General features: G+C 51.1%; 1 protein-coding gene across 2 annotated transcripts in view; it reads right to left on the bottom strand.

Annotated features, from left to right (window-relative positions):
- Nucleotides 1–25,112, bottom strand: part of CFAP77 (cilia and flagella associated protein 77) — a 125,425-nt gene that overhangs the window by 4,754 nt on the left and 95,559 nt on the right. For both annotated transcript variants that reach the window (XM_070595413.1, XM_008524362.2), the window contains 2 exons: nucleotides 22,995–23,100; nucleotides 19,817–19,918 (listed from right to left, as the gene is read on the bottom strand). In XM_070595413.1, coding sequence (XP_070451514.1) covers nucleotides 19,817–19,918; nucleotides 22,995–23,100 — 208 coding nt within the window. The remainder of the gene's footprint in view (nucleotides 1–19,816; nucleotides 19,919–22,994; nucleotides 23,101–25,112) is intronic.

Genomic DNA, 25,112 nt, shown 5'->3' with positions numbered 1-25,112 from the left:
TTACCCCCCCATGCAGGATGGGTCTTTAGAAAGAGAAGAGAAGTGGGCCTATTCTGTACCCATGAAATCTTCAAGCAGAACACGGGAGTCCACAGGGACCTGAGTTCCAGCTCTCAGAATGCCGAGAAGCAAGGTGTCGCTCTGCAGAATTTGTCCTGGAGGCCCGCAGCTGGAATCTTCAGCAGTGTTGTGATACCAGACTCACCGTTTGCCCGGCTCAGTGCGTTTATTTCTCACAAGCCCCAGAAAGTCTGGATGTTGTCTGCGTTTTACAGCTGGGGAGGCGGAGGTCTGAAAAGGCCCCGTCACCTGCTCCAGGTTGCACAGATTGAACCCGGCACTGTGGGCCTCTGGTCCCAGATCTTCATTGATAAACTCCACTCTCTGTTAATAAATGCTTGTGAAATGAGTCGAGCGAGAGACACTGCTGGGAATGTTGTGGCTCCCATCCCACACACACTCTCTGTCCCCCTAAAACAGCGGCTGAGGCGGAGATGAGGATCCTGATTATAAGTCAGGCCTCAAGCCGTGTGTGGTCACGACCCCACAGACCCCCAGAGTCAAAGGATGAAGAGCTATGGAGCAAGGAATTCCTTCCGAGATGCTTCTAAATTAAGCCATCTGCGGTCTGTCTCCGCCTGGAGCTAAGAAACTGTAACGGCTTTGGCAGGAGACAGCTTTGCTGAATGGAGCCGAGTTGCTCTAAGGTCAATGCAGGTAAATAAGAGGCGAGCGTCCTGGCCTGCCAGCAGCCCTGGAAGCAGGGTGGGCGGGGGTTGGCGAAGGTGCTGGTCCCTTTGAATGGGGAACATCTAAATAGCATGGGCCACATAAGGACTAGGCACCTCCAGCGCACAGTACACCCTGAGGAAGACAGGCCGGGGTGCTTGCCCACATGAACTCTGCACGACAGCCACAGGAGGTGGTTGCTAAACACATTATACATGTAATTGTTTAATGGCAATTTAATAAGACTGTGGCCTGGGGAATTCTAACTCCATCTGGGGGCAGGAAGTTCTTTCTAGAGAGGAGGAGGAAGCTAGCCAGGGGAAGAGGAAAGCAAAAATGTCCTAGATGGTAAGGACCAGCCAAAGCCCTGAGGTGGAAAGAATTTGGGCAAATTAGAGGAAATGAAAGCAAATCAGTGTGGCTGGGGGACAAAGAGATGAGGCAGGGGAGGTGAGCAGCCAACAGATCTTAAAAGAGATTTGTAGTCAACACTGCTCCCAGCAATGGTGATCCTCTCCCCAGATAATATCCTTTGCCTCTCTGCAACCAGATTGGAATAAAAGATTCCCAGAAACCTTGCGGTGGAAGAGGTCTGGGAGATCATTGAGTCCAACTCTCCCATACTACAGATGGAAGATGCGAGGCCCAAGGTAGGAAGCCATTCTCCCATGCTCTCCAAGAGTCTGGGGCAGAGCTGAGACCAGCAGCCAGATCATAGACTTTTCCTGAGGTCCACTCCCTGCCCACTTGTGGCCCCACTTTGCCCCATGCGGTCTGGATTCCTGGATTCCTCTTCCCAATTCATGTGAAAGCCTCTGAGCTTTTCTGATCCACTTGCAATGAACCAACCTTTCATCTGATTGATACCTTTAATTGTACCTTTGACGTTTCATTAATTTGGCTCTTGACCTAATGATTTCCTTCTTTGAGGTTACTCTGTGGTTCTTTCTCCAGCATCTAGAGTTGTCTGCTTAGCTAATTACCTTTTAATCTTTCTTTTTTCTAATATTAACATTTATATAACATAGCATCAGCAACTATGTTTCCATCTAAATTTTCTTTTATCTCATCTCACACGTTTTGAGTATATATTTTTGTTCAGTTCTCTTTTCATCTAATTTCTATCAAATTTCTGCTTCGATTTCTTCTTTGGTCCTTAAGTTATTTATAAACATGCTTTTAAATTTCCAGGCAATTTTATTACTTCCGTTTGTGACTGGTTGCTAATTTAATTTCTTTGGTGCCGCAGTAATCTGCACGAATCGGAGCCCTTGGTGTTTGTGGAGTTGTGCTTTTTGTGCTTGCTTGAAAGTCTGGTCTACTTTCAAGAGAAAATCCCTATGTGGAATGCACTGGCACCGTTATAGCAAAGATTCCCACGTGGTCTGAGTTGGGGGGTAAGTTGTCCGTTCACTGCTGTCTTCATTATTTCACTCAATGAATACTTACTGAGTTTCCACTATGTGCCAGACTCTGTGCCAGGCACCAGGATACAGGGAGAATTTAGAAAGCCTCTGCTATGATGGAGCCAGGACATTAGTCATAAAAATATAATCATGCAGCTAAGTATTCAGTTGTAGTTGTGCCAAGTATTAAAAGAAACACCACATTCTCAAAGAGCTTATAATACAGAGAATCAAGCTCACACGTGGAGGCCAGAGAAGGCTTCCTGAGGAAGGAACATACACGCAGAGACTCAAAGAATAAGGCAGAGACGCGGAGATAAAGGCTGTGTAGGGGTCCCATGGCAATCGAGAAACGGGCTGAAGAAACGAACAGGCAGCTCACCGAGGGGAACTCTGAAGGCCAACGAACACAGGGAAAGATGCCCAACCTAGTGTATGTAATCAGGGATAAAGGAAGAAAATACCATTTCATGCCCATCAGATTGATAATAATAAGTCTGATATCAGAAATGGGAACTTGCATACACTACTAGTAGGGTGCTAATTGGTACAAACACTTTGATTTGGCATCAGCTAGAAAGGATGGACATGTGCACACCCTCTGAACCAGCGAGTCCATGCTTAGATATACACCCCGTGCTTAGACATCGAGAAACTTTCCAAATGTCCTCTTAAGAGGTGTGTGCAAGAATCCTCCTTATAACATGATAATAAGTCCTGGAAACAACTGCATGTCCATCAGTGGGGGCTGGATAAACCAAAGGTGGTAATTTCATACTGGAATATTCCACAGGGGCACTGTCCAACGTGGTAGCCACTGGCCACATGTGGCTCTGTAAATGTCAAGTAACTAAAATGAAAAGTTCAGTCCCTTCATCACACGATTCACTTTCTAAGCGCTCAGTAGCGCCATGTGGCCAGTGGCTACTCTTGGACAGGGCAGACGTAGCACATTTCCGTCATCAGAGAAAGTTCTGTTGGACTGGGTGAATCTGAATCCACACATACAAATCTCAGAAATAACGTTGCATGAAAAAAAGTTTAATTTACAGAATGGAACGTAAGTATGATGCCGTTTATACAAAAAATTTAAAACCTACAAAACGATTCCCTGTGTTGTTCAAGCATATGTCTGAATCTAGTTAAGTAGAAAGACCTTGAAGGAAAGAACATGCCAGAAGTCATTGCCACTGGGAGGGAGAGGATAGAGAAAAGGGAGGAAAGGAGAGAGGGTTTCAGTCTCAGTTTTTTCTATAAGGGATTATTGCCTTTTCCTCTTTTTAAGATAAAAATACAGGGGAGGATTTTCTTTTTTTTCCCCCCAAAGCCTCCCAGTACATTGTTGCATATTTTAGTTGTGGGTCCTTCTAGTTATGGCATGTGGGATGCCACCTCAGCATGGCCTCATGAGTGGTGCCATGTCTGTGCCCAGGATCCGAACCGGTGAAACCCTGGGCCGCCGAAGCAGAGCGCGCCAACTTAACCACTTGGCCACGGGCCGGCCCCCAGAGGAGGATTTTCAAACTGTGCTTTGGAGAATTGACTTAGGGGCCAGGGATGGGGCTGTGCAGGGGCTCCTCCCTCCACACACACAATTTACAAAGAGTTACTCTGTTTGACGAGATTTCTTTGTTGGAGATTTCTGTATGATTCCATTTGCGTCAAGAGTTGTGCTGCCAAACGCAGCTTCACATCCAGTGCTTTGTGACTGGCGTGTGCTGGCTTTCCCCGGGGCTCCTCCCGGGTAGGCATCTCCGGCTGCACGGGGCTTAGAGTCGTCTCAGTGCCTGAGAAAACATCCAAGACCCGGAGGAGAGATGTCGGTTGTGTTCTTTTGCCCGGTGGCACTGGCCTTTGGGTGGGTGGAACAGCTTTGGTCCACGTGCTAAAGAGTGAGCAGCATTTTGCCTTCTCTTTCCTCTCTCCTTGCTGTCGTGCTCCTCCAGCATGAGGACTCTGCTTCAGGTGGGACATTGAGGCAGCCCCCCTCGGGGCTTTTTACAGCAGTGGGGCAACGGGTTTCCCTTTGCGCCTTCTGCCTGGTGTCAGGCCTTGCTGTCATTTGTAAAACCATACTCAGACACGCCTGCAGTGGAGAGGTGTGTGTCTGTATAGGAAGAACCAGCCGCCGCTGTACAAGTTCACAGGCAGAGCGGCTTTCCCTTGTGCCTGTTGGAGTCCAGGCCCCTGACACATCCTGCTGGAAGGGGCAGCTGGGCCAGCTGACTCTCCTGTCCCCTCTCATTAGCCACACGATGGTCCCGCAACTGGACTCCAAGCCTTCCAGTGCCAAGTCTGGGGGCCGAGCAGGCAAAAGATAGGATTTGAGAAAAAATAGCCAGATTAAAAAAAAAAAAATCTGCCAAAGAGCTAAAAAAAAATGACAGCTATAGAGATTTTAGTTTAGTTTTTTTTTTTTTTTTTAAGTGACAACTGCTTAGGTGACTGGGAGAAAGATTTTTGTTTTAAAAGATTGAGGAGCTGTCTCCTCTAATGAGAGGTACTTGAAAATTATGGATCAGTCCCAGGTCAGTAATTTCTGTCAAGTTCGGGGCAGCTGGAGGTCAGAGGCCCCGGAAGAGCACAGATCCGTGTGAGACATCATTGGCGAACAGGCTGGGTCCTCAGCCCTGATGTAGCAGGTTTGTAGTTTAAGTAATTAACGAGAGTGACAATCTCTCCCGAGACATCTGGTCCCCTAAATTGTTATTCTGCTACTGGCTCTAATTTCTCTGTGGTCCAAAAATAGATGGAGCAAGGACACAGGCCTGACCCTCCCTGCTGACACACGCTGCGTTTTCAAAGAACATCCAAATTCAGGCTCAGAAAACAAACCTCCTGCCTCCCCACAAGGTCTAACATAGGACCGCAGAGAACCGTGTCAGATGAGGAGGGGAGAGCTGTCACCCTCTGAGGACGAGGGTGGGGGACCATCTTCACTTGCCAAGAGAGGAGACCGAAGCTCAGGATGGTTAAGACACTGGCTCGAGGAGACCCAGCTCGAAGCCAAAGCTAGAACTAGGATCCGTGTCGGTGCTCCCCTTACTGTCGGGCTCTTGAGCCTTACTGGGGACGAAGAAAAGGCAGTCATGAGTGCCTTTGAAGATGAGACTTGATTTGCTATTTCTAGAAGTCATACCAGCATCTCTAGATCATTCTCAAGGATCAGCTAAGGCTGGTCAGCAGCTGTTGAGATCAGATTGAACAATGAATCTCTTTGCTAGATGCTGGTAGATGAGTAATGGGGTAACACCAAGGTGGGGTGTTTAGCTGAACTTCCCAAAAACCTCCAGGTCGGTGCCCACCTCTGCTCCTCAGCTTCTAAGTTTGACAGGCTTCAGGTAAGTAAGAGTCATAGTGCATGGTCGGGGCGAGCTGGGGACACACCAGACCCTTCCTCGCCACCTGGGGCCATTTCATGGTGCTCGGTTATCATCCTGTTCCAGGCTCCAAAGACAGAATCTGGGTGATGAACACTCATTTGACTCAAATGGGCTATTTTTTTTTTCAAGTGGCCTGACCTTTTTTTAAAAAACAGCTTTATTGAGATGTAATTTACATGTCATAAAACTCATCCATTTAAAGTGTGTAAATCAATGATTTTTAGTATATTCAGAGGATTATGCAACCACCATCATAATCTAAGTTTAGAACATTTCCGTCACCCTGAAAAAGAAAGCTTGTACCCATTTGTAGCCATGCCCCGTTTCTCGTCCCCACCCCTGGCCACCACTAACCGCTTTCTGTCTCTATGGATTTGCCTATTCTGGACATTTCATATAAATGGCATCGCACGAAACACGGTCTTTTGTGATTGCCTTCTCTCACCTAGCGTAATGTTTTCAAGGTTCGTCCACGCTGTATCAGCACTTAATTCCTTTTCATTGATGAATAATATTCTTTCATACGAACTACCACATTTTGTTTATCCCTTCATCAGATGAGGACATTTGGGTTGTTTCCACTTTGTGGCTATTATGAGTAATGCTGCTGTGAACACTCATGTACACGTTTTTGGATGTACGTTTTCATGTTTTGGGGTAGATACCAAAGAGTGGAATTGCTAGGTCAGATGTGGACTGTATGTTTACCCTTTTGGGGAACTGCCACAGTGTTGTCCAAAGTGGCTGCACCATTTTTTATTCTCACCAGCCGTGTGTGAGGGCACCAACTTCTCCACATCCTCGCAAACACTTGTTATTGTCTTATTTTATTATAGCCATCCTAGTTAGTGGGTGTCAGTGGTGTCTCATTGTGGTTTTGATTTGCATTCCCCTAGTGGCTAATGATCTCGATCGTCCTTCATGTACTTATTGGCGATTTGTGTATCTTCCATGGAGAAATGTCTATTCCTATCCTTTGCCCATTTTAAAATTGGGTTATTTGTCTTTTCATTACTGAGTTATAAGAGCAATATTTATATTCATAGATACAAGTCCCTTATCAGATATATGATTTGCAAATATTCTCTCCTATTCTGGGGGCTGTCTTTTCACTTTCTTGTTAGTACCATTTGAAGCACCAATTTTGATCAAGTCCAATTTGTCTATTTTCTGTTAGTGGGCTATATTTTATTTCCTTTTATATAGATATCATCTTAATGTAGCATAAAAAGACAAGGAATTTTAGGATACTTAGCAATTGTTTTAAATGGACCTCTAAGGCAGGGATGGTAAGGAGGCTTTATTTCATGTGTCAGCTCTAGCAGATGGATGGTGGCTGATGCCTGTGTTCTGTTATAAAATATTCTCAGGCTGAATCTAGGCTCATGGGAAAAGTGTGCAATGATCGATTAGCAAGGTCTGCCGTGGACACGGGAGGGAGAGGGTACCATGTTTTTGCTCTAAGAGATCAAAATAGAGTCTCCCATGGTAACAAGGAAGAATGAAGACTCAGAACCCCTGAGAGAAGACATCCATATGTTCACCTGCCCTTAACTCTCTCTCCCTCTCCAGGCAACCTTGGGTCACCCTCACCTGGGATGGCCAGTGGGCAGGTGAGAGCGAGGAGGAGAACACAGAGATTGAAAGAGATGAGATGGAGAGGCCAGCAGGAGGCTGACAAAGGAGCCAGCACGGACTCCCTGGAGTCTTGTTAATATGGAACAGCCCCAATTTGGCATGGGTGCGGGAACAAAATAAAAGCCAAGAAATGTTCCCATAGTCATCTCAGGGGAGACGAATACGTGCCACTTAAAAAAATGGTTCTACTTTTAAAAAACATTAAATCCTTATATAGGATGGAAAACAGAGGAAGGAATCTTGCCGACAACGGCTTTAAATGGGGCCTGGAAGGAAAGCGTGAGCCCCTCCTGATGAAATCTCGAGTGTGGCCCGAAAACTCTCCTGAGCATCGACTCTGCTTCAGATCACCACTTTACCCAGCCACTGTCTGCAGGTTCTTGGAGCTGACCAGTCTCCGGGTACACTGGGTTTTTTGCTGTGCCTCTACCAGAGCTCCATGGGGGAGGCCTGGAAGCCATGGAACCATCCATCATCTGGGCTTTGCCTCTTGACTTCTCTTTGAAACACCTCAGCCCCGGAAGAATGTCTCACTGGAAGCCATTGTGCAGGAGCCAAATGCCAAGCAAAGGGAGAAAGACCCCTTTCCGGTTCCCCGTCTCCACTTTGGAGCCCCCATCCGACACACACACACACACACACACATGCACGCACACCCCAGGATGCAAATGATAACTGTGGAGCCATCACTTGTGAAGCTTGACAGAAAATAATGAGAAACACTAAATCTTTTATAAGGTCAACACTCGCCTTAGCCGAGCAGCTGTCAAACAAGAAAAGAATTTAGCGCTGGAGCCACGAAACTTCCATCGGCTCATTAAGCCCAACAGGGCCCGGGCCTGGCGTGGCGGAGGAGACGCGGGGCCTTCCGTTTTGTGTCAGTAATTTGCGGCGAGGAGGCAAGAAGAAACAGCCAGCGCCAAAGGGGCCGAGGGGGTGGCTGGGGAATCGTTAGCGCGCCAGGAGCGGCCTCGGCTCCTAATTGGAAGCATTGGGCATTATCAACCGAGGATTTGCCTCAGTTCCCTGACAGCTAGTGGGCCCAAAATGATCGCCCACTTGTCAGTGTAAAAGACCATTAAAAACAAACCATTTTGATTTAATTGGAGGCGGTGCACTGTGGGGCCAGGTGAGGAGGCTCGTCAGCCCCGCTCACCCGGGCTGCCGCCTCGCTCCCCTGGTGCCCGGGGCTGGGGGCGGGGGCCATGTGTGTGTGTGTTTTCCAGACTTTTCGCCTTTCAAAAACTGTCTGAGAAGGGAGTGAATGGGAGACAGAACGAGACTTCACAGCAGCAGCCAGGGCTGTTTTCAATGGGGTTGTCAACAAATGCTGTGACAAGCAGAGCTGCCAGGAAGGGGGGTTCCCCCTTTTCTTTTCAGAGCCCAGATGACGGGAGTCTGCTTGGTGCTATTCTGGGAGGTGGCCGTGAGCCATCCAGCTGCAAACGGGCAGTGGGATATTCTAGCGGAGTGCTTAGATGGCCAACACCGCTTAGAAAGATCCGGATATGGACGATTATGGTGGACTCTAATCGTCAATGGAGAACGGGACTTTTTCTTTTAAGCTCAAGTGAGAGCTAAGAAGGGAGTTAGTGAAGGAGATGTGTTGATAGACCCTGCCAGGAGTCTTTGTGAATGGGACAGCCCCCCAGCGACTTGGGCTGGTGTCTGAGCAGTGCTCCCCCAGTGGAGGCCATGGTGCTGATGACACCTGGTTGAGAATTCTACATCATGTTAGTAAGAAGAGGTCACTTGCTATAAATATTAATGTAAACTCCTGAGGGGTTCTCCCACCAGGGCGGGGGCCTCCGAGCACACGGAGCATCTATCTATGGGTAGCTTTTGAGTCAGAGTATAGACTCCCTGATGCAGGGACTGTATGCTTTGCATGTTGATGCTCAGTATCATGAGCACCGTGGGTACTTGATAAATATTAATTGGTGTTTGCCGGATCTCAGAGAGGTCTATATATTTGTATATTAATCTCACCCCCCGTCTCACAAGCAGCCATCTCATTTGCTGCCTACTGCTTCTTCGACAAGGCAACACATGCAGGAGCACACGGTGCTGGGGGGATGTCTTCGGGAGAGTGAGGGGGAGACACACCAGTCGATCCCTTCATAAACCTCCCCTGTTCATTTTGAGGAAGGATCAGGCTGGGAGGAGACACCAGATCCCTGGTGAGCATCAAATTCCAGAGCGCCAGATTTTGCTGCTGAATTTAGACAATGGGGATTCCTTAATTACTTTCTCTGGAAATTTACCTGACAGTGCTTTCTCAGGTAGCGCAAGGTGGTTATCCGGGCGCACGGTTCCTCGGTTGACAGAGTCTTTGATTTTGTGCTTGGTTGCAAATTAAGTCCTTTGCTGAGCCTTCCATGCAGTGCCCGTCAGCGCCTCATCGCTTATTCATATAGGCTGTTGAACAGCTCCTGTGTTACTGCCAGGGCAGCCGGGGACGCACTCAGATGTTCGGTGTCCACCGCCCATCCTGGGGGAGTGCACACAGTGAGGTCTGTGTAGTCTTTCCCCTTTTGTCTTGTTGGAATAATGAGCAGGAAGAATTTTTTCTGGTATCCTTTCAGAAGGAACAGAACTTTTCTGGGGTTGATGAGGCTGACCCTGTCCAGTCACAAATAGGAATATTAAAGTGTCTTCAAAGAGGAGGATGTTGATACCTTATTCGGGACACTGTCCTGGGGAAATGTCAACAGACAGGAAACCTTCAAAGGTCTTGGGGTAACTTGACAGTTGAGGGCACTCCATAGACACTCAAGAAATCTTGGCTGGGTGGCTGAATAGATGAACAGATGGATGGATGGATGAATGAATGGAATGGTTGGATGGATGGATGGTTGGATGGACGGATGGATGGATGGGTGGACAGATGGACGGATGGATGGGCAGACAGAAGCATGGATATGGACAGATAGATGGATAGGTTAGGAGCCTGGGATAAGGCAACAAAGCCCTTAAAAATGCATCTGAGATTCAAACATCCTAAAGATCCTCTGTATCTGCTTTGCTCACCTAAACCTCTAAGTAGAAGAGGTGTTTTATTTTCTTCAGTGGGGTCATTGCCAAGCCCCTGGCCCAGAGAGTAAGCACTCAGACATGGTGGCTGCTACTAATTAGGACTATTATTAGTAATATTCAAATCCAACGGCAATGTCTTCCTGAAATTGCCCCCAAGCAGGGAATATTCACATAGATTCTTATATTAAACGATGCAAGTGACACTGATGGACATGTTCAACCATAATTCATTCAAAAATATGTAGAAAGGCCATTCAAGTTGACAAATCTTCTATGACTGTGAACGAAGGTAGAGAATGGAACACTGAGTGGCAGAGGTCACAGTGTCTGGCTGTCCACTGTCACTGCCACACAGGGTCCCACTTTCTTTTTTTTTTTTTTTTAAATTGGCACCTGAGCTAACATCTGTTGCCAATCTTTTTCTTCTTCTTCTTCTCCCAAAGCCCCCCAGTACACAGTTGTATATTCTGGTTGCATATCCTTCTAGTTGTGCTATGTGGGGTGCCACCTCAGCATGGCTTATATGAATGGTGCCATGTCCGTGCCCAGGATCCGAACTGGCAAGACTCTGGCTGCCGGAGGGGGGTGCACGAACTTAACCATTCAGCCACGGGGTCAGCACAGGGTCCCGCCTTCTGACGAGAACTCTCTGCCCTGAGGAACAGCCAAGACTCTGGGCATCGAAGAAGAAACAGGGTCTGACCTCGGGTGTTTGCATTGCTGTCACTTAGAAGGGGAGCAGGTGGTTCCGTGGGGCTCGAGAAGGGGAAACAAGCAGGTGGTGGAAGGCAGAAGGAGGCAGATTCCAGCTGAACTTGAGAAAGAAGTTGCTGAGGACTGAATTATGTATACCCTTTAAAATCCACGTGTGAAGCCCTACCCACAGTGTGATGGTATTTGCAGGCGGGGCCTTTGGATGTAATGACTGTAGATGAAGTCGGGAGGGTGGGACCCCTATGATGGGATTAGCGCCCTTATGAGAAGAGACACCAGAGAGCTTGCTTTCTCTCTCTCCACACAAGGACACAATGAGAAGATGGCCGTTTGCGAGCCAGGAAGAGAGTCCTCACCACGACCTACCCCCGCTGGCACCTTAATCTCGGACTTCAAGCCTCCAGCACTGAGAGAAACGTGTCTGTTGTTTAAGGCACCCCGAGTATGGTATTTTGTTACAGCTGTCTGAGCAGACGAAGACAGAAGTTCATAATCCTTAGGGCTGTTTAGCAGACAACAGGCTGTCTCCAACGGGCATTCAAGGTCCCAACATGCTCCATATCAAACATACAAAAGTGCACCCACCTGCCATAGTCAACATGCCCTTTAAACATAACTGCGTCAGCGGAGTTGACATTGACTCAGGGAGCTGGGGGAGCTGCTTGCTGAAAAGGCAGGTTTAGGGGCTTCCTCAGTCCCACTGGGTCAGGGTCCCGGGTGGCACCCTGGAATCTGCAGTTTAAACCTCTCCTCAGAGGACCCCAGCCAGGCTTGAGAGCCACCATGTAGAGGAGCAGGTGCCAAGGCCCCGCCCACCTCAGAGAATGTGGCTCCATGGCCTTCCCCTGGCCTGGCCCATGCCAAGCGCATCACAGCACAGCTGCACTGGGCCCCCTCTGTTACTACCCCCACTGTACAGATACAGACACAGAGGCCAGCAGGAGGCAGGCTGGGACCAGGAGCGTCTGTGTGGCTTCCGGCCCGCAGGCTCAGCCCTCCGCTATACTGCGTCTCTGCCTCACGCCTTTCGATACAGCAAGCCTGAACCCCGATCAATGGCCTCTTCCCTCTTTAGCCTTGGGGCCAAACTGCAATTTAAAAGATGCTCAGGGGTTTTATCAAGGTCCAAAGGCTTTCAGGGCAGTGGGAAGTTTTGTTTATTGCAAGGGCTTAAATCAGCCAGAGCAGGGCTGGCCACGACCCTCTGGACACCTATAAAAACCTGAGTTCCTGACTGCCCTTCTCTTTCCTTCCCAGGTCCTGCATTTAGCCCCCGCTGGCCCCTGACCTCAGCTGCAGGTCCTTAGTATTTATCGGCTCTTCCAGGGCCGGAGGGCTGGATGCAGCCTGCCAGAGGGTCCAAGCCCCCACTCTGCCACCTGTTAACTGTGACCCTGGGGCACGTGACTTTGAGCCTCCAAGCTCTGGTTTCCTCCTCTCTGAGACAGTGTGACTTCTCACTACCACATAGGGTTATTGAGAATACTGTCGTGCAATGAGATCGTCATCAAAGCACACAGCCCCGAACGAAAAAGGTGCTCCGGATGTGTGAGTTGGTCATGGTGTCTTTGTTGCTGCCATCTGGGAACACCCACTGTCTTCAGAGTATCTTCTTGGATGCCCTTCCATCTGTACTTCCGGCCAGTGGACTTTGGTCAAACTCCCCACGTTTTTTTTGTGCCACTCTAAGACATCATTTTACAGGACCTCTTTGAGCAGGGGAAGAGAAGAGGCCCAACAAACATCCCCACATCTTGCTTTCTTCCTCCTCATGTATGTCCTCTGATGCATATCTCATCTCATATCTCCGAGGGAAACCAGGAAGGCTGTGTTTGTTGCTTGTGGCTTTTGGATATAAAGATAGCAGCGTCTTGATTCATCTTGCCTTCACTTTTGACAAAACTCAGTTTGAATGAACCCTGAGTTTGTCCGAGTAAATCATCTAATGCTGTTTATCTGCTAGAACCTGCTACTGGCCACATGCTAGGCACCTTAGCATCCCATCACACCAGCGGTATTGGTGCCTGGTGACAGAGGATGACAAGCAGGGACACATGGAAATGAAGGATTTGTGGGAGACATCGAGGAAGCCATCCCAGAGGTGGCAGACGTTAGCCTGAATCCTTCTCAAGCCTGGGAGATTCTCTTAAGATCATCGAGAATCTATTCTCTTGGGGATGAGCTGGAAGAAGAAATTGGGCACCCCTGAAGTCCCATCGACTCCCAAAATTCAACATGAGACTCTAGCTATCTCTAGAGATTAGAAAAAGATACCTGATGTCAAAACAAGCTGTCTTAGTCTATTTTCTGGTTGATTTTCAACACAAAATTCAAAATATTTTTGTACCCAGTGGGGGAGAAGAACTTTCTGGATTAAACTGAAAATTTCCAGGTGTTGGAAGGATTACGGGGACAGCCAGGCTGGGGGCCCCCAGGATGCAGGGCTGGTCCTGTTAGAAGTGCCAGGTCCCGCTTCCCCCACCATGCCAGCCTCTCTGGGCCCCAACATAGACGCCTGAGATCTCGATCCGTGACCCGGTGTCCCCCAGACTTCTCGAGCTTTCTTGAACTGCTCCAGGAACTTTGCTGCTATCACCTCTCCACCCCCACCCCCCACCACCTTTCCTCTTGTCCTGGTCCCCAGAGCTTCAGCTCTGGCTGTTTGTGACTTGCTAGTATGTGAGCAGCAATGTCACCTTGGGAGCAGGTGCCTAAAAATTCTGTGCCTCCGAGGTGCTGGATCATGTCAAACCAATTAAGGCCCTGCTTTTATTCCTTCAGCGAGTCAGCTCTTCTGCATACTGATCTGATTTATAATGGGGGCTATCTGTATTTAGGGAGGAAACGTCAACTGCGTCAGGACCTCTGAATCATTCTTCCTATTGCCCCGTTTCTGCGTGTGTGTGACACATTCCATCCCTGTGCTCGGCGCCCTACACAGCAGGCAGCAGGGGATGAGTCTTATTCCGAGGCAACAGAGCGACAGGATTCTTAAAATACACGGCGGCTGCAGGGGCCTCGGGGAGGAGCAGCACGTCTGCAATTTCCCCCCTGGGTCTGGAAGGAGTGACTTTGGGGCTGGCCACACCTGCATGGAGAAGGGTCCATCTTCATTGGCCCTGTGCGGGCCCTTTGCAGAGGTGGCAGTGGGGGGATGGACAGGCTCAGAGGCCACTCTGGGGGTTTAACAGAGAGTTAGCTTCCCAGCCGGCTATGATTTGTAAGAGAGCTTAAAGGTGGGGAAGAAAATCCTTTCTTAGATTCAGCAGCTTTCGCTAATCAGCAGCATCTCTGGTGTCACTGCTTGGCTGGCTGCTGATTTTTTTCCCCACCGTCTCCTGTTCTATTAGGGAGCAGGGGGCCCAGGAGACCCGAGGCAGGGTTAGTCTTCCACAAAGCGAGGAGTTTGATCTCAGCATTCGGAGCACAAGAGCTTGTAAATCAAACTGTTAGCCTAATAGCGTGGGCCATTATTCTAAAGCAGTGGGGCTGAAACCGAAAGCCAAGTGAAAATATAGTCAATTTGTTCATACTTTAGTGACTGAATGACTATGTAATGTCAGTGGGTGTCGGTGCTGTAGAGGAAAGACAAGGGCTGTGGTGGGAGAGGCGGGGTGTTTGGGTTGAAGTGGAGATCCCCAGGTGCTTGGGCAAACCCCCCTTCTATGATGGGTTTTGGATCTCCAGATCTAACATGGACTTGGCCGCAGAGATCCGGACTTTGCTGCTGGGGTGGAGCACTGGCCTCTGACCTTCACGCCTGTTGGAGACAGAATATGAGAAACCAGGCTTGGTCAACAGCTGGGAACATTTCATGTGCCATCAGGAGGAGCTGGGCTGAAAGGGGCTCGAGCACTGCGACACGTCCCCGGGGAAGGATGGAGAGTCTCCGTCCTTTGAAAACATTTCTTTTTAATAGCCTCACTGGTTCTGGAAAAGTTACGTGTTCTCACCGTAGAAATTCAAACAATGCAGAAAAGAGCATCAGAGAAAATAAAACTCAGCCTGAATCCCACCCCAGACTTCACCGCAGCTGCCACGTGGGGGACCTCCCTTCAGGATGTCTGTCCTTGACACAGACACCTGTAGCAATGCACGGGTGCCTCCATCCAAAGAGGGTCACACAGCAGAGGTTCTTTCCTCCAATAAAATGCGGGGAAATTATTATTGAAGTGGGAAAATATGATTAAAGTGTCAAGAAGTACAGACTAAAGTCCTTATCTTCAGTGGCTGCACAGTAGTTCACGATAGTATATGTTATCATTATGACATGTATATAACATCTCCACTGTGTACTCAAGCCATCACTTGACCCATGGCCCCCAGCCTTTCACCACCGTTGTCAATGCCACCACAAATATTTGGAGCCCCCACCCGTTTGTCTTCAGGCTGTTATCACTGACAGTCTTTTTGTAAAGAAGGATAAACTGCTGTCTGTTCTTCTTGGCTTAATATTAGGTGGCCACAGAATGTGTGGTTCAGACCGGGTCACCTTTGAGAGCAGAAGGGGCGCTATTCATAGTCCCGCCTCCCCACGGGGCCCGAGGGGGACTGTCCTGGGCCAGAGCCCAGAAAACCCGAGGAGGTTTCTGCAAAAGGCAGGTGAACAGGGTGGGCCAGGCCGGGGCCAGGATTATATTGATGGGTTATTGTTATGGGAAACATCTCCACCCCCTAAACTTAGGTTGGTGTCTCCCCACCATTTCAGGCTGTGAGAACTGGACCCTGGGGGTGGAGCTTCTCCAAACTTCCCCATCTAGCCGTCCACTTGTGCAGTTACCTGTCCACCCAACTCCTTGCCAGTTGCCAGCAGCCCCACAGCAGCGTATCATCAGCGCCAAGAACAGGGCCTGGCATAGAGGTGCTCAATGATGAGATTTGTGAAGGAATGAATGACAAGTGAATGAATGAATGATCACCAGGACCATCCTCTTGGCAGCTGCCTTTTATTGGCGGCTTAATGAGGGTCAGGCACTTTGCTAAACGTTTTATACGTGTGTTCTCCTCGAATCCTCCAGCAGCCCTGCCAGGGGCATCACCAGCCTATTTCACGGAAGAGGAAGCAGGATCTTGGACAGGTAAAGCTACCTGACAGGAGGGGATGGCGGGGTTCCCGTGTGACCCAGGTCTGGGTGACCCTGGGGTCACGCACACACATGCATACCACGCTGCTTCCCTCCTCCCTCCCCGCCGGCCACCATGCTGTGCCCTGCAGGCCGCAGCACACAGCATGAAGACCAGGAGAGAGCCCCCACACCGCCGGGCAGAGAGGGTGCCAGCCCACATCCAGCAGTCCCCCACTCACGGGTGGGAGCCATGAGTTCACGTCCCATCCCCTCAGTGGGAACCTGAGGAAAGGTCAGAGCTGTTCCCCCTTACGGCTCACTCTGGGTTTGGGGTCTCCACCTCCAAGAGCCCCTGCAACCCCTCACACATGGCTCCTTGACCACCGAACTTGGGATCATGGAACCTGAGGTTGGAAGAGAGCTTCAAGAACTAGAGCTAACCCCTCATTGTCAGATAAGGAGACTGCGGCCCAGAGAGGGTCAGCAGCTGGCCCAGGCCTCCCAGCTGCTCGTGGCACAGTACAAATGTCCCAGTAGGAAGGCCACCTGCCAGCTGTCAGCTGACCTCCCCCTGGGCACTGGCTGTCCCGTGGCAGTTGCTGGTCACACAGACCAGAAAGAAGTGCTGGAGTCTGGGAGCCCAGTCTCTGCCGGGACTCTGCGGGGCCCCACAGGGAATCTCCCTGAGGGATGTCTCTTCACCTTTCCTTGGTCTCTCTTGGGCTCACGACTGGTGCGTGCCCTGTGTCATGCCGAGGAGGGGAGGGTCTTGGCAGCCCCTTTGCAGGGTGGGGAGGGTCTGGCAGCCCCGTTGGCAGAGGCAGCCCCCTCGTGGGCTGGCAGGGCTGGTGCAGAAAGCCAGCCTGCTCCGCCACATTGACCCCGCCCAAGGAGCAGGCCACGGTGCCCCCGCCTGCTGCTTTTCCATGTGAAAGGTGTTTAATTATTTCTGACAGAGTTCAGCATCGACATCTGTTCGCGAGCGGGGAGAGTCCATTTAGGTTATCCATCACTGTGACAGGTTCAACTTTTTGGAAACGCTTTTTCCTTTCATAATGGGACGCGAGTAGGGAGGGGCTGGGGCGGCGGATCAGCGGAGACACGAGGCACAGACAAAGACCCTCCTGGGGCCTTGCATGATGCTGCGGACAGCGGCAGCCGTGTCGCGGAGGATGGACTCCGGCTGCACTGGCCCCTCTGAGTCGGGACCCAGTCAGCGGCTGCCAGAGCTGATGGGCACTGGGACGTTTAGGTTGAGAATGGGGGTTTCATTGGGTCTGTGAAAGATTTTTAAATCGTCATTCTGCGTTGTACTGGTCATTCATTCATTCACCTACTCCTTCATTCATTCTTTCCACAGACATCTACTGACCACCTCCCAGGTTCCAGGCACCACACTGGGCTCTGTGGACATGGTGGGGATACAGCAGGCATGGTCCTTGTGGACTCATGTTTCATAGGGGAAGATGGACATTGGACAACTAATTGGCCAGTTAATTAATTAATTACAGCACAGATCGGTACCATGAAGGGGAAGAGAGGAGCCCTTGATGGGAAGAGGGGACTTGCTGGGGTGTGGCCAGGAGGCATCACAGCCCAGCCATCAAGAGAAGAGGCCCTGCATTAGGCAGGGACCCCCCTTCTCCCAGGGCAAGTTCCTTCAGCTCTCTGGGCCTCAGTTTCCACATCAATAGAATGGGGATAGCTATGAGATAATGCCTGTTCAGCACTGGGCATGCAGTAAGAGCTCAATAAATACTTTTCGTGCTGGTTCTTCCCAACAGGGGAGGCGCTGAGCGCTGCATCCTTGATGGCAGCCCTCTGGGGAACCAAGGGCCTCTGCAGGGCTGTACGGGGGGCGCCCAGGGATGAGCCCTGCTCTGAGTCCTGCAGCTGAACTTCCAGAGTCCCATGAACATCCCCAGAGAAGATGGAAAACACCCCGTAAGTCCCAGGGCTTGCGTGTTTATTCTCCGCCTCACTATTTCTATGACACGGTGGGCGATGCGTCCTAGCTTGGGCCCTGCAGTCAGAGGAACGGGCAGCCATGCACTGGGTGGGGAGAGCACAAGCCCCCTCTGCCTGTCCTCTGCACTGCGTGGGTGAGGATACTCGCCTGAAATAATACACATTGATGACTTAGCGCCGTGCCTGCCCCCGAACAAAGGATAGCATCCCCGCAGGTTGGCTGTTGCTGTTCATAAGAGTATTTTGTAACAACAATCTAAGGACTGGAAGACACCCACGGTCAGAGAAACTCTTTTGTCTATTTCCGCCTCGCGCTTCTTCTCTGGGCCAGGCATGTGGGGATGCGGGCGTGCAAGCCAGGTGCTCCTGACACAGGAGAATCGGGGTGACCTGGCTGGAGGGTGTTGGGGACGGGGGGGGTCCCTTTCCTTGATGCACTGGGGGAAGACCCCCTGAGCCCTTCATTGTGCATTGCCTTCGGAGCTACAGGTAGATTCTGAGTCACAGACCAGGGGGCTGAGAGGGGCCGGAGGCAATGCTGTAGGGCAGAGCGCTGTGGAGGGCATCTCGTGCCTGAGGAGCCATGGGTCCCGTCCCTCCCCAGGCAGCATCCCCCCGATGCCTGCATCCCCATGGACTTTGGGAAAATCTGAGAGAGAAGAGCAAAGGAGGAAAAGCAACAGGAGGGGCCAGGAAAGAGGCTGTGGGTGGAAACTACCGAGTGTGAGAGAGAGAAGGGGGAAGAGGGATGTGGTTACAAAGGCAGGAAATTGAGAGAGACAGAGAAACCAGAGTTAAGCGGTCCTGCCGAGGCCAGGGCAAAGAAGCTTCAGAGCCGCAGCATTGCAGTGCCTCGCAGCATCCCTTGCATGGTGCCCGGTCCTGCTCCTGTGCACAGGGGTGGCTGGCTGATGGCGGCAGGGTGAGTGGTCACTGACGTATGCTGACGGAGGCCACTTGGGCAGGACATGAGAGGCCACATCAAGGCGGGCAAGCAGGCTTCTCTGGCAAAGCCCGGCAGCTTGTTCGATTGCATTAGGCTCAGGAAGGCACCGGCCCCTTCATTGTCTAAATTGCAGTTTAACTCAACATTGCAGCCAGCTGGGGGCTGGCCAGGTACATTGTTTTGTCCAGCTGTCTTCCCGGGGCCAGGAATGTCCCTCGTGGTCCCTTAGAAAGGCTTGCTGGGCCCGAGTCAGGCATGCACAGCCCCCTCCCATCCCGAAGCCGCTGTCTCCACGTCTCCCAGTGCCTCTCCTCTGTACGACGCCCCCAGTCTTGCCTTGTTCGTCCCCTGCTAAAAGGTGCTGAAGGGCTACATGGCCTAATGACGCCGGGTCAGATCTGAGGCCAGAGCATGGCAGGTGTTAGTTCTCTGGGTGCATGTTGTGCCCTCATGAGACATGTGCTCCATCTCCCAGGGAGGGTTAGCGCTGGTGGCATGGGGCTGTCTTGCATCCCCAAATCCCCAGTGCTGGATGTGGTGCATCGACGACCCCATCAGTGGAGGGGTTTGACCCAGTGTCCGCCCGGTGGACAGACACCCAGGCTCCGTGGTCAGATGGCCCAGGTTCAGCCCAAGGCTGCCGCTTACCAGCATGCGCCATGTTTCCTGTCTGAAACAGGAATGCAGTAGCAGCCGCTCTCCAACGAGTGTGAAGAGTCAATGACGTGGAACTCAGTGCCCGGCACTTAGGAAGTGCTCAAAAAATGTTAGTTATTGCTTTCACTGTTATTACTGTTATCGTTGTCATTGTTATGCCAATCCGTGGTTAGAAGCCCACAGAACCCCACTGTCTAGAGGACAGGTAAAGACCAGGCAAGGTGAGCGGCGCCCGCCCCAGGGCGGAAAGCGGCAGTTGGAGGCGAGACTGACCTTCTGGAAGTGAGGCATATGCCAGAGGGCATCCAGCTTCACCGGCGGCTTGTACTTCCTCAGCTGACTGCTCCGGGTCTCATACAGCTTCCCCAGGATCACCTGCAGGCCAGAGGAGTGCAAAGGTGAGATGGTAGCTGGCTCCTGGAGAAGCCTGAGCTACGAGGAAGGGCGCGAGGGCGGAGGGTCGGCATTCCTGGTGCTGCAGACCTGGGGCTCATATTCCTCCTGGCTCTGGCCCGTCTCCGAGTCTGACTTCACGGCACCTGCACTCCTGGCCCTGCCCCTGGCCACGGCCCAATGGACTTGGGAGCGGGACCACCTGATGCCAAGAGCATGTTGTTCTGGTTTCTGGTTCGACCCTAGAACACCCCGGGTTCTGGCATGCAGCCGCCTTGAGGGCAGGGACGGTGTCCCAGGCAACCTTGACATTTCCTCCGTAGCTAACCCAGCCCTGGCGATTAGTAGGGACTCCACTGTGTCGGAATGAAGAGTGCATGGTTCAGGGGACGGTTGCCGTTTCTCAGGAGCAGGTCCTACCGTGCCTGCCTGCTCGCGGGAGAGGAAGGACGGCTCCTTTTGGGAGAGGGTTTCAGGGACTCGGTTCAGAGCCCACGAGGTCTCTGTGGGTGGGATTTCAAAGGCACAGAGGGAGTCCCACTCCTCCTCAACTTCATACTGACCTGACTTTAACTGAAGATGCCACGACCCTATCAACCCCCTTTTATTGACTTATTTTGTTAATCAATTGTATTAGTTTTATTGAATGTGCCTGTGGGTAACTTACAAGCCCTTTGGATCAGCTGTCCTCTCTGCCTTCTAGAACAGTTTTGACACTTTATCTTTGAACCGAAGCAGAGAGGCTGTCTAGCCGGGGGTTAACAAGCTGGGCGTCAGAATTGGAGGGGTGCTGGCAAGTCATGTCACCTTTCTAGGCCTCACTTCCCTGCACTGAAAGTGGGGTAGTGATGCCTAACAAACAGCGTTATTGTAGGACTTGCTGAGTTAAGCTTTGAGTGGAGTGTCTGGCCCGAGATGATTGCTCGTTAAACGGAAGCCATTACCAAGAATTTCGTTGAGGGGCATCACCATCCAAACTCCAGGACATCCTTAGCTGCTGCGGAGACAGGCTTCCTCTTGGATGGTGGCAATTTCACCTTGCAAACTGACCATCTCATCAACCCCAATAAATTGCTTATCAACCCCAGACAGCAGCCCCCAGGGTTCGGTGGGTCTGGGTGCTCATGGCCGTTTGTTAGAAAACCTATCAGCCACAAAGAATCTTGGAACGGGAAGAGAACTCTGGGCTTGGTTCCACAGTGTATTCTGAGTGCCTACTTCATGCTAGGCGTGTCATGGCGGGCCCTCATTTAATCTGACCCCCTTTTTTTGCCCAGTGAGGAAACTGAGACCTCAGTGAAGTGGCGGGTCACTCAAAGTCATGCTCCTGCACCTGGTGCCAGTTCCCAGCCAGTGCTTGGGGTGGAGCCGCTCACACTGGCTGCTCAGGGGCTGCTCTGCTAAAAAAAAACGGAGAGGTGCTGGCTGCAGGATTGTCTCCAGAGTCACAGGATGTGTCCTTGGAGGCTCGGGATGCTGTGGACTTGTGACTCTCTGAGTTGCTGTGCAATAGTTACTAATTAAATGACACGACCCTCAGTTGGAGCCATAAAGCAGTTCGTAATGGCAACGCTCCCTCTAAAACTGGTCATTACCATCGTAAGCCGACTCTTTCTTGAGCCATTAACTAATAAACTAGTCATGGGCTGCTTTTAAAATGCTATTACGAAGCTCTGCTCTTGACGGAGCTGGTGTTTCAGAGTCCTCAGACCTCGGAGAACAGCTAAAAGGGGCCCGACCGTCCATAGCACGGCTCCTGGCCCGGCCAGAGGGCACCAGGACCCCTGGGAAGACTCTTCCACTTCCCACTTTGGCCCTAGAATGTCCCAGGCGCTGTCGCTGAAGCTGAGCTCTCCCATAATCAGTGGGAGTGGGACCTCGCCATCCAGAAGAGCTTGGACACGCCTGGGTCAAGGCCTGGCTCTGACACCTTCGGCCAGTCACTTAATCTCTCTGAGCCTCAGTTTCCTCATCTGAAAATGCAAACTGAGATGATCTGACGAGACAGTGACCTCAGGGGTGCTCAGGAGGAAAATGCAGGAACTCAGGGCATGTGTCCAGCCTGGTTCTCGGCACGGAGCATGGCAGGGGGCTGAGGGACGGCATTGCTTGTGACGGTCGTGATGGAATCTGTAAAGCGCCATGTGAACATAAAGCAATTCTGATTTTACAATCATCCGTCTGGACCTACTGGAGAGGAGGCCGACATGAGCTCTCCCGAGGTCCGAATTTCGCGATATTTTAAAGGAAATACTGTTTCAGTATTTTCAAAGGCGTAGGGCAACACAAATTAACAGCTAAAGATGTTTGTCCGGGTAAAAGTCTCACCGAGACTCATCTCATTAGCAATTGGCAGTGTTTGGGCCTCGCTCTGGCGTCGGCTCCAGTTTCCCGGCACGGGCACCGCCTCTCTGAGCCTCATTTCCACACCCAGGAGAGAGGGGCGAGGATGCCCAGCTCACGGGCCGCTGCCAGCGTGGACGAGATGATGTACGTGACGTCCGTCAAGGGTTTAGCATGGGGCCCATTCATTAATTTGAAACAGAATGTATTCCTAATGTTCAATAAAATGTGCTCTTTACAGCACCTTCCCAGAAGTGGGCTTTCTCTGTTCCTTTTGCCTAATTGGCCTTTTCTGTATAGACAGTACAGGGCACATTTCTGTCCAGGCCAGGTCAAGTTGGTTTAAAATCTGCTCTCCGGACGTGTGAGGTCGTGGGAGGTTTGGTGAAGGAGGCCCGGAAGGAATCAGGAGACCGGGATCCAATCCTGCCCCAGAGGCACCCGGCCAGCTTGCCAGTGACCCCGGCCAGAAACTTCCACTCTGGGGGCTTACGTAGGGGTTATAAACTGACGGTCGCCAAGGCCCTCTCCGGCTCTAGATTTCTGTGATGCCTTGTCTGCACCGCAAGAAACAACGTGATTCCCCTCTCACCCCCACACCCCCCTGCAGCGACGGACAGGCACGAATGTCATCTCAAAGCTTTGCCCCTGCCAGCACCCCCGAACCCCGCTTCCCCCCACCAGTCGGCCGCTCAGGAGTGAGCGCTGCGTTTACCTTGTGTTTTTTCTCCAGTTTAATGGCTTTCTGGGTGGCCTTTTGTTCCTGCACCCAAAGCTGCTGGTACCGGTGCTGCAGCAGATCAAAGAAGGGGGTGGAAGGCCTGCCGGGGAGAATCCAGACAGGCCTGAGGTCTTGGAAGGGCCAGCAGCACCCTCTCTCCCGAGGACACCCATGGGGAGCTCCAGGGCTGTGGCTACCCAGCCTGTGGGGGCTACAGGGCAAACCGCTCTCCCCCAAGGCTGCCAGAGGCTCTCTCCAGCCTTCTAAAGCCATGGAAGAAACAGGTGCCTTGCTTGAGTCATTCAACAAACATTTACTGCATGTCAACCAAGTGCCCGGCCTGAGATGGTGACGAAGACTCTCCCTTTCACCAGATTTTAGGCAGGCTCCTCTATACCCTCTTTTCAACTAGGCCTTATCCTTGGGCCCTACCCTTGGCCTGCTGAAGTCAGTCTTAGCAAAGAACCCTGCTAAGTCAGTCCTGCCACCCTCGATATCCCTGCTATCTGATCACTCTGACTGATCCTAAGTCAGTTTAGAATCCCCCCACCCTTGATGTCTCCTCTTAGAAACTTTACACCCACTCACCTTTGCACTCTGCTCCTCGGCTATAAATGCCCACCTGAGTTGTGTGCAGAACTGAGCCCACTTCTATACTGAAGTCACTTTCCTCTTTTGCAATAGTACTGAATAAAATCTGGCTTTGCAACTTTTAGAATCCAGCTCTGGTTGTGACAAGAGTCTCCAGCCAAGGAGCACTTATCCTGTGCAGAGTATTTTGTTCGCACCATCCCTTCACAGCACTGTAAAGTGGGCACAGATATTATCCCCATCCTAGAGATCAAGAGTAAGGTCCCACAGCAGTGAGGCCGTGCTGTGAGAGAGACCTGCTCAGTGTAACCAAATAGGTAATGAGGGAAAGCTCTTTACAGAAGAACCAGAGCTAATGAATGCAGGAGGAATAGACTAGAGGGGAAGGGAATCATTCTTTTACAATTCCCAATGAAATCATGGATTTAGGTAACAATCACCAGTGGCTGCTAAAGTGACTAGTTGGAAGGCAGAGGGGAACTTTATAATGGGTGGGTCAGGCTGCCACAGCTGAGCCAAATGATCAATTTTTTTTATTGTGGTAAAATACATGTAACATAAAATTTACCAAAATGATCAATCTTAGCATCACTGAAAGTGACAAACAGACATTGTGCCGGGAGTGACGCCATAGGAGGTATGCAGCACCATCCACCCAATATTTGGGGGAAAAAACCCAGAGGTTCTGATTCAGGAAGTGGGGGGAGGGGGAGCCAAGAAGTAGAATTTTTAGCAAATATAGGATGTAGTTCAGATACGGGATGTGGTGGGTGGAATGGCGGCCCCTGAAAATATATATTTCTATCTTGATCCCTGGAACCTGTGAATATGGCTTTATTCCGAAAAAGGGCTTTTGCAGCGGTAGTCAAGTTGAGGATCTCAAGATAGGGTAAATAGTTACGTAAGTGCTTTCTAGGATTGGCCTCAAATCCAACGGCAAGTGCCCTTATAAGAGATGCACAGAAGAGAGACGCAGAGAGAAGAGGAGAAGGTGATGTGAACGTGGAGGCAGAAAGCGGAGTGATGCTGCCAGAAGCCGAAGAACGCCTGGAGCCCCCAGCGGGTGGCAGAGTCAGGGAGAGACTCTCCCCAGAGCCGCTGGAGGGAGCAGGGCCCTGCGGACACCTTCCTCTCAAACCTCTGGCCTCCAGACTAGAAGAGAATCCATTTCTGTTGCTTTAAGCCCCCAGGTTTGTGGTGATGTGTTTCGGCAGCCCCAGGAAACTAGGGTATGGGGGTTCCTCAGCTCACACTTTGGGAAACGCTGATGGAATCTGCCATCCAGGGAAAGTCTGGTGACAAGGAATCAGTCTTGCACGGCGGAAGGACCCACACAGCAGCATTTTGCAAGCTGTCATGTGTGTGCGCGGATCCCTGGGGGATCTCGTTAAAGGCACGTTCCGGTTCCATGGGTCTGGAGTGGCTGGAAGTGCTTCCCCAGGACCCACACTTCGAGGCTTAGGCCATTGAGACCCTCTAGCCCCCTGAGGTCACGGGAAGTTGGAGTCAGTCGTTTCCGAG

The sequence above is a fragment of the Equus przewalskii genome, chromosome 26, assembly GCF_037783145.1.
Source record: "Equus przewalskii isolate Varuska chromosome 26, EquPr2, whole genome shotgun sequence".
Classification (NCBI taxonomy): Eukaryota; Metazoa; Chordata; class Mammalia; order Perissodactyla; family Equidae; genus Equus; species Equus przewalskii.
The sequence above is the reverse complement of the archived record's forward strand: the minus strand, read 5'-3'. Positions and strand labels throughout refer to the sequence as shown.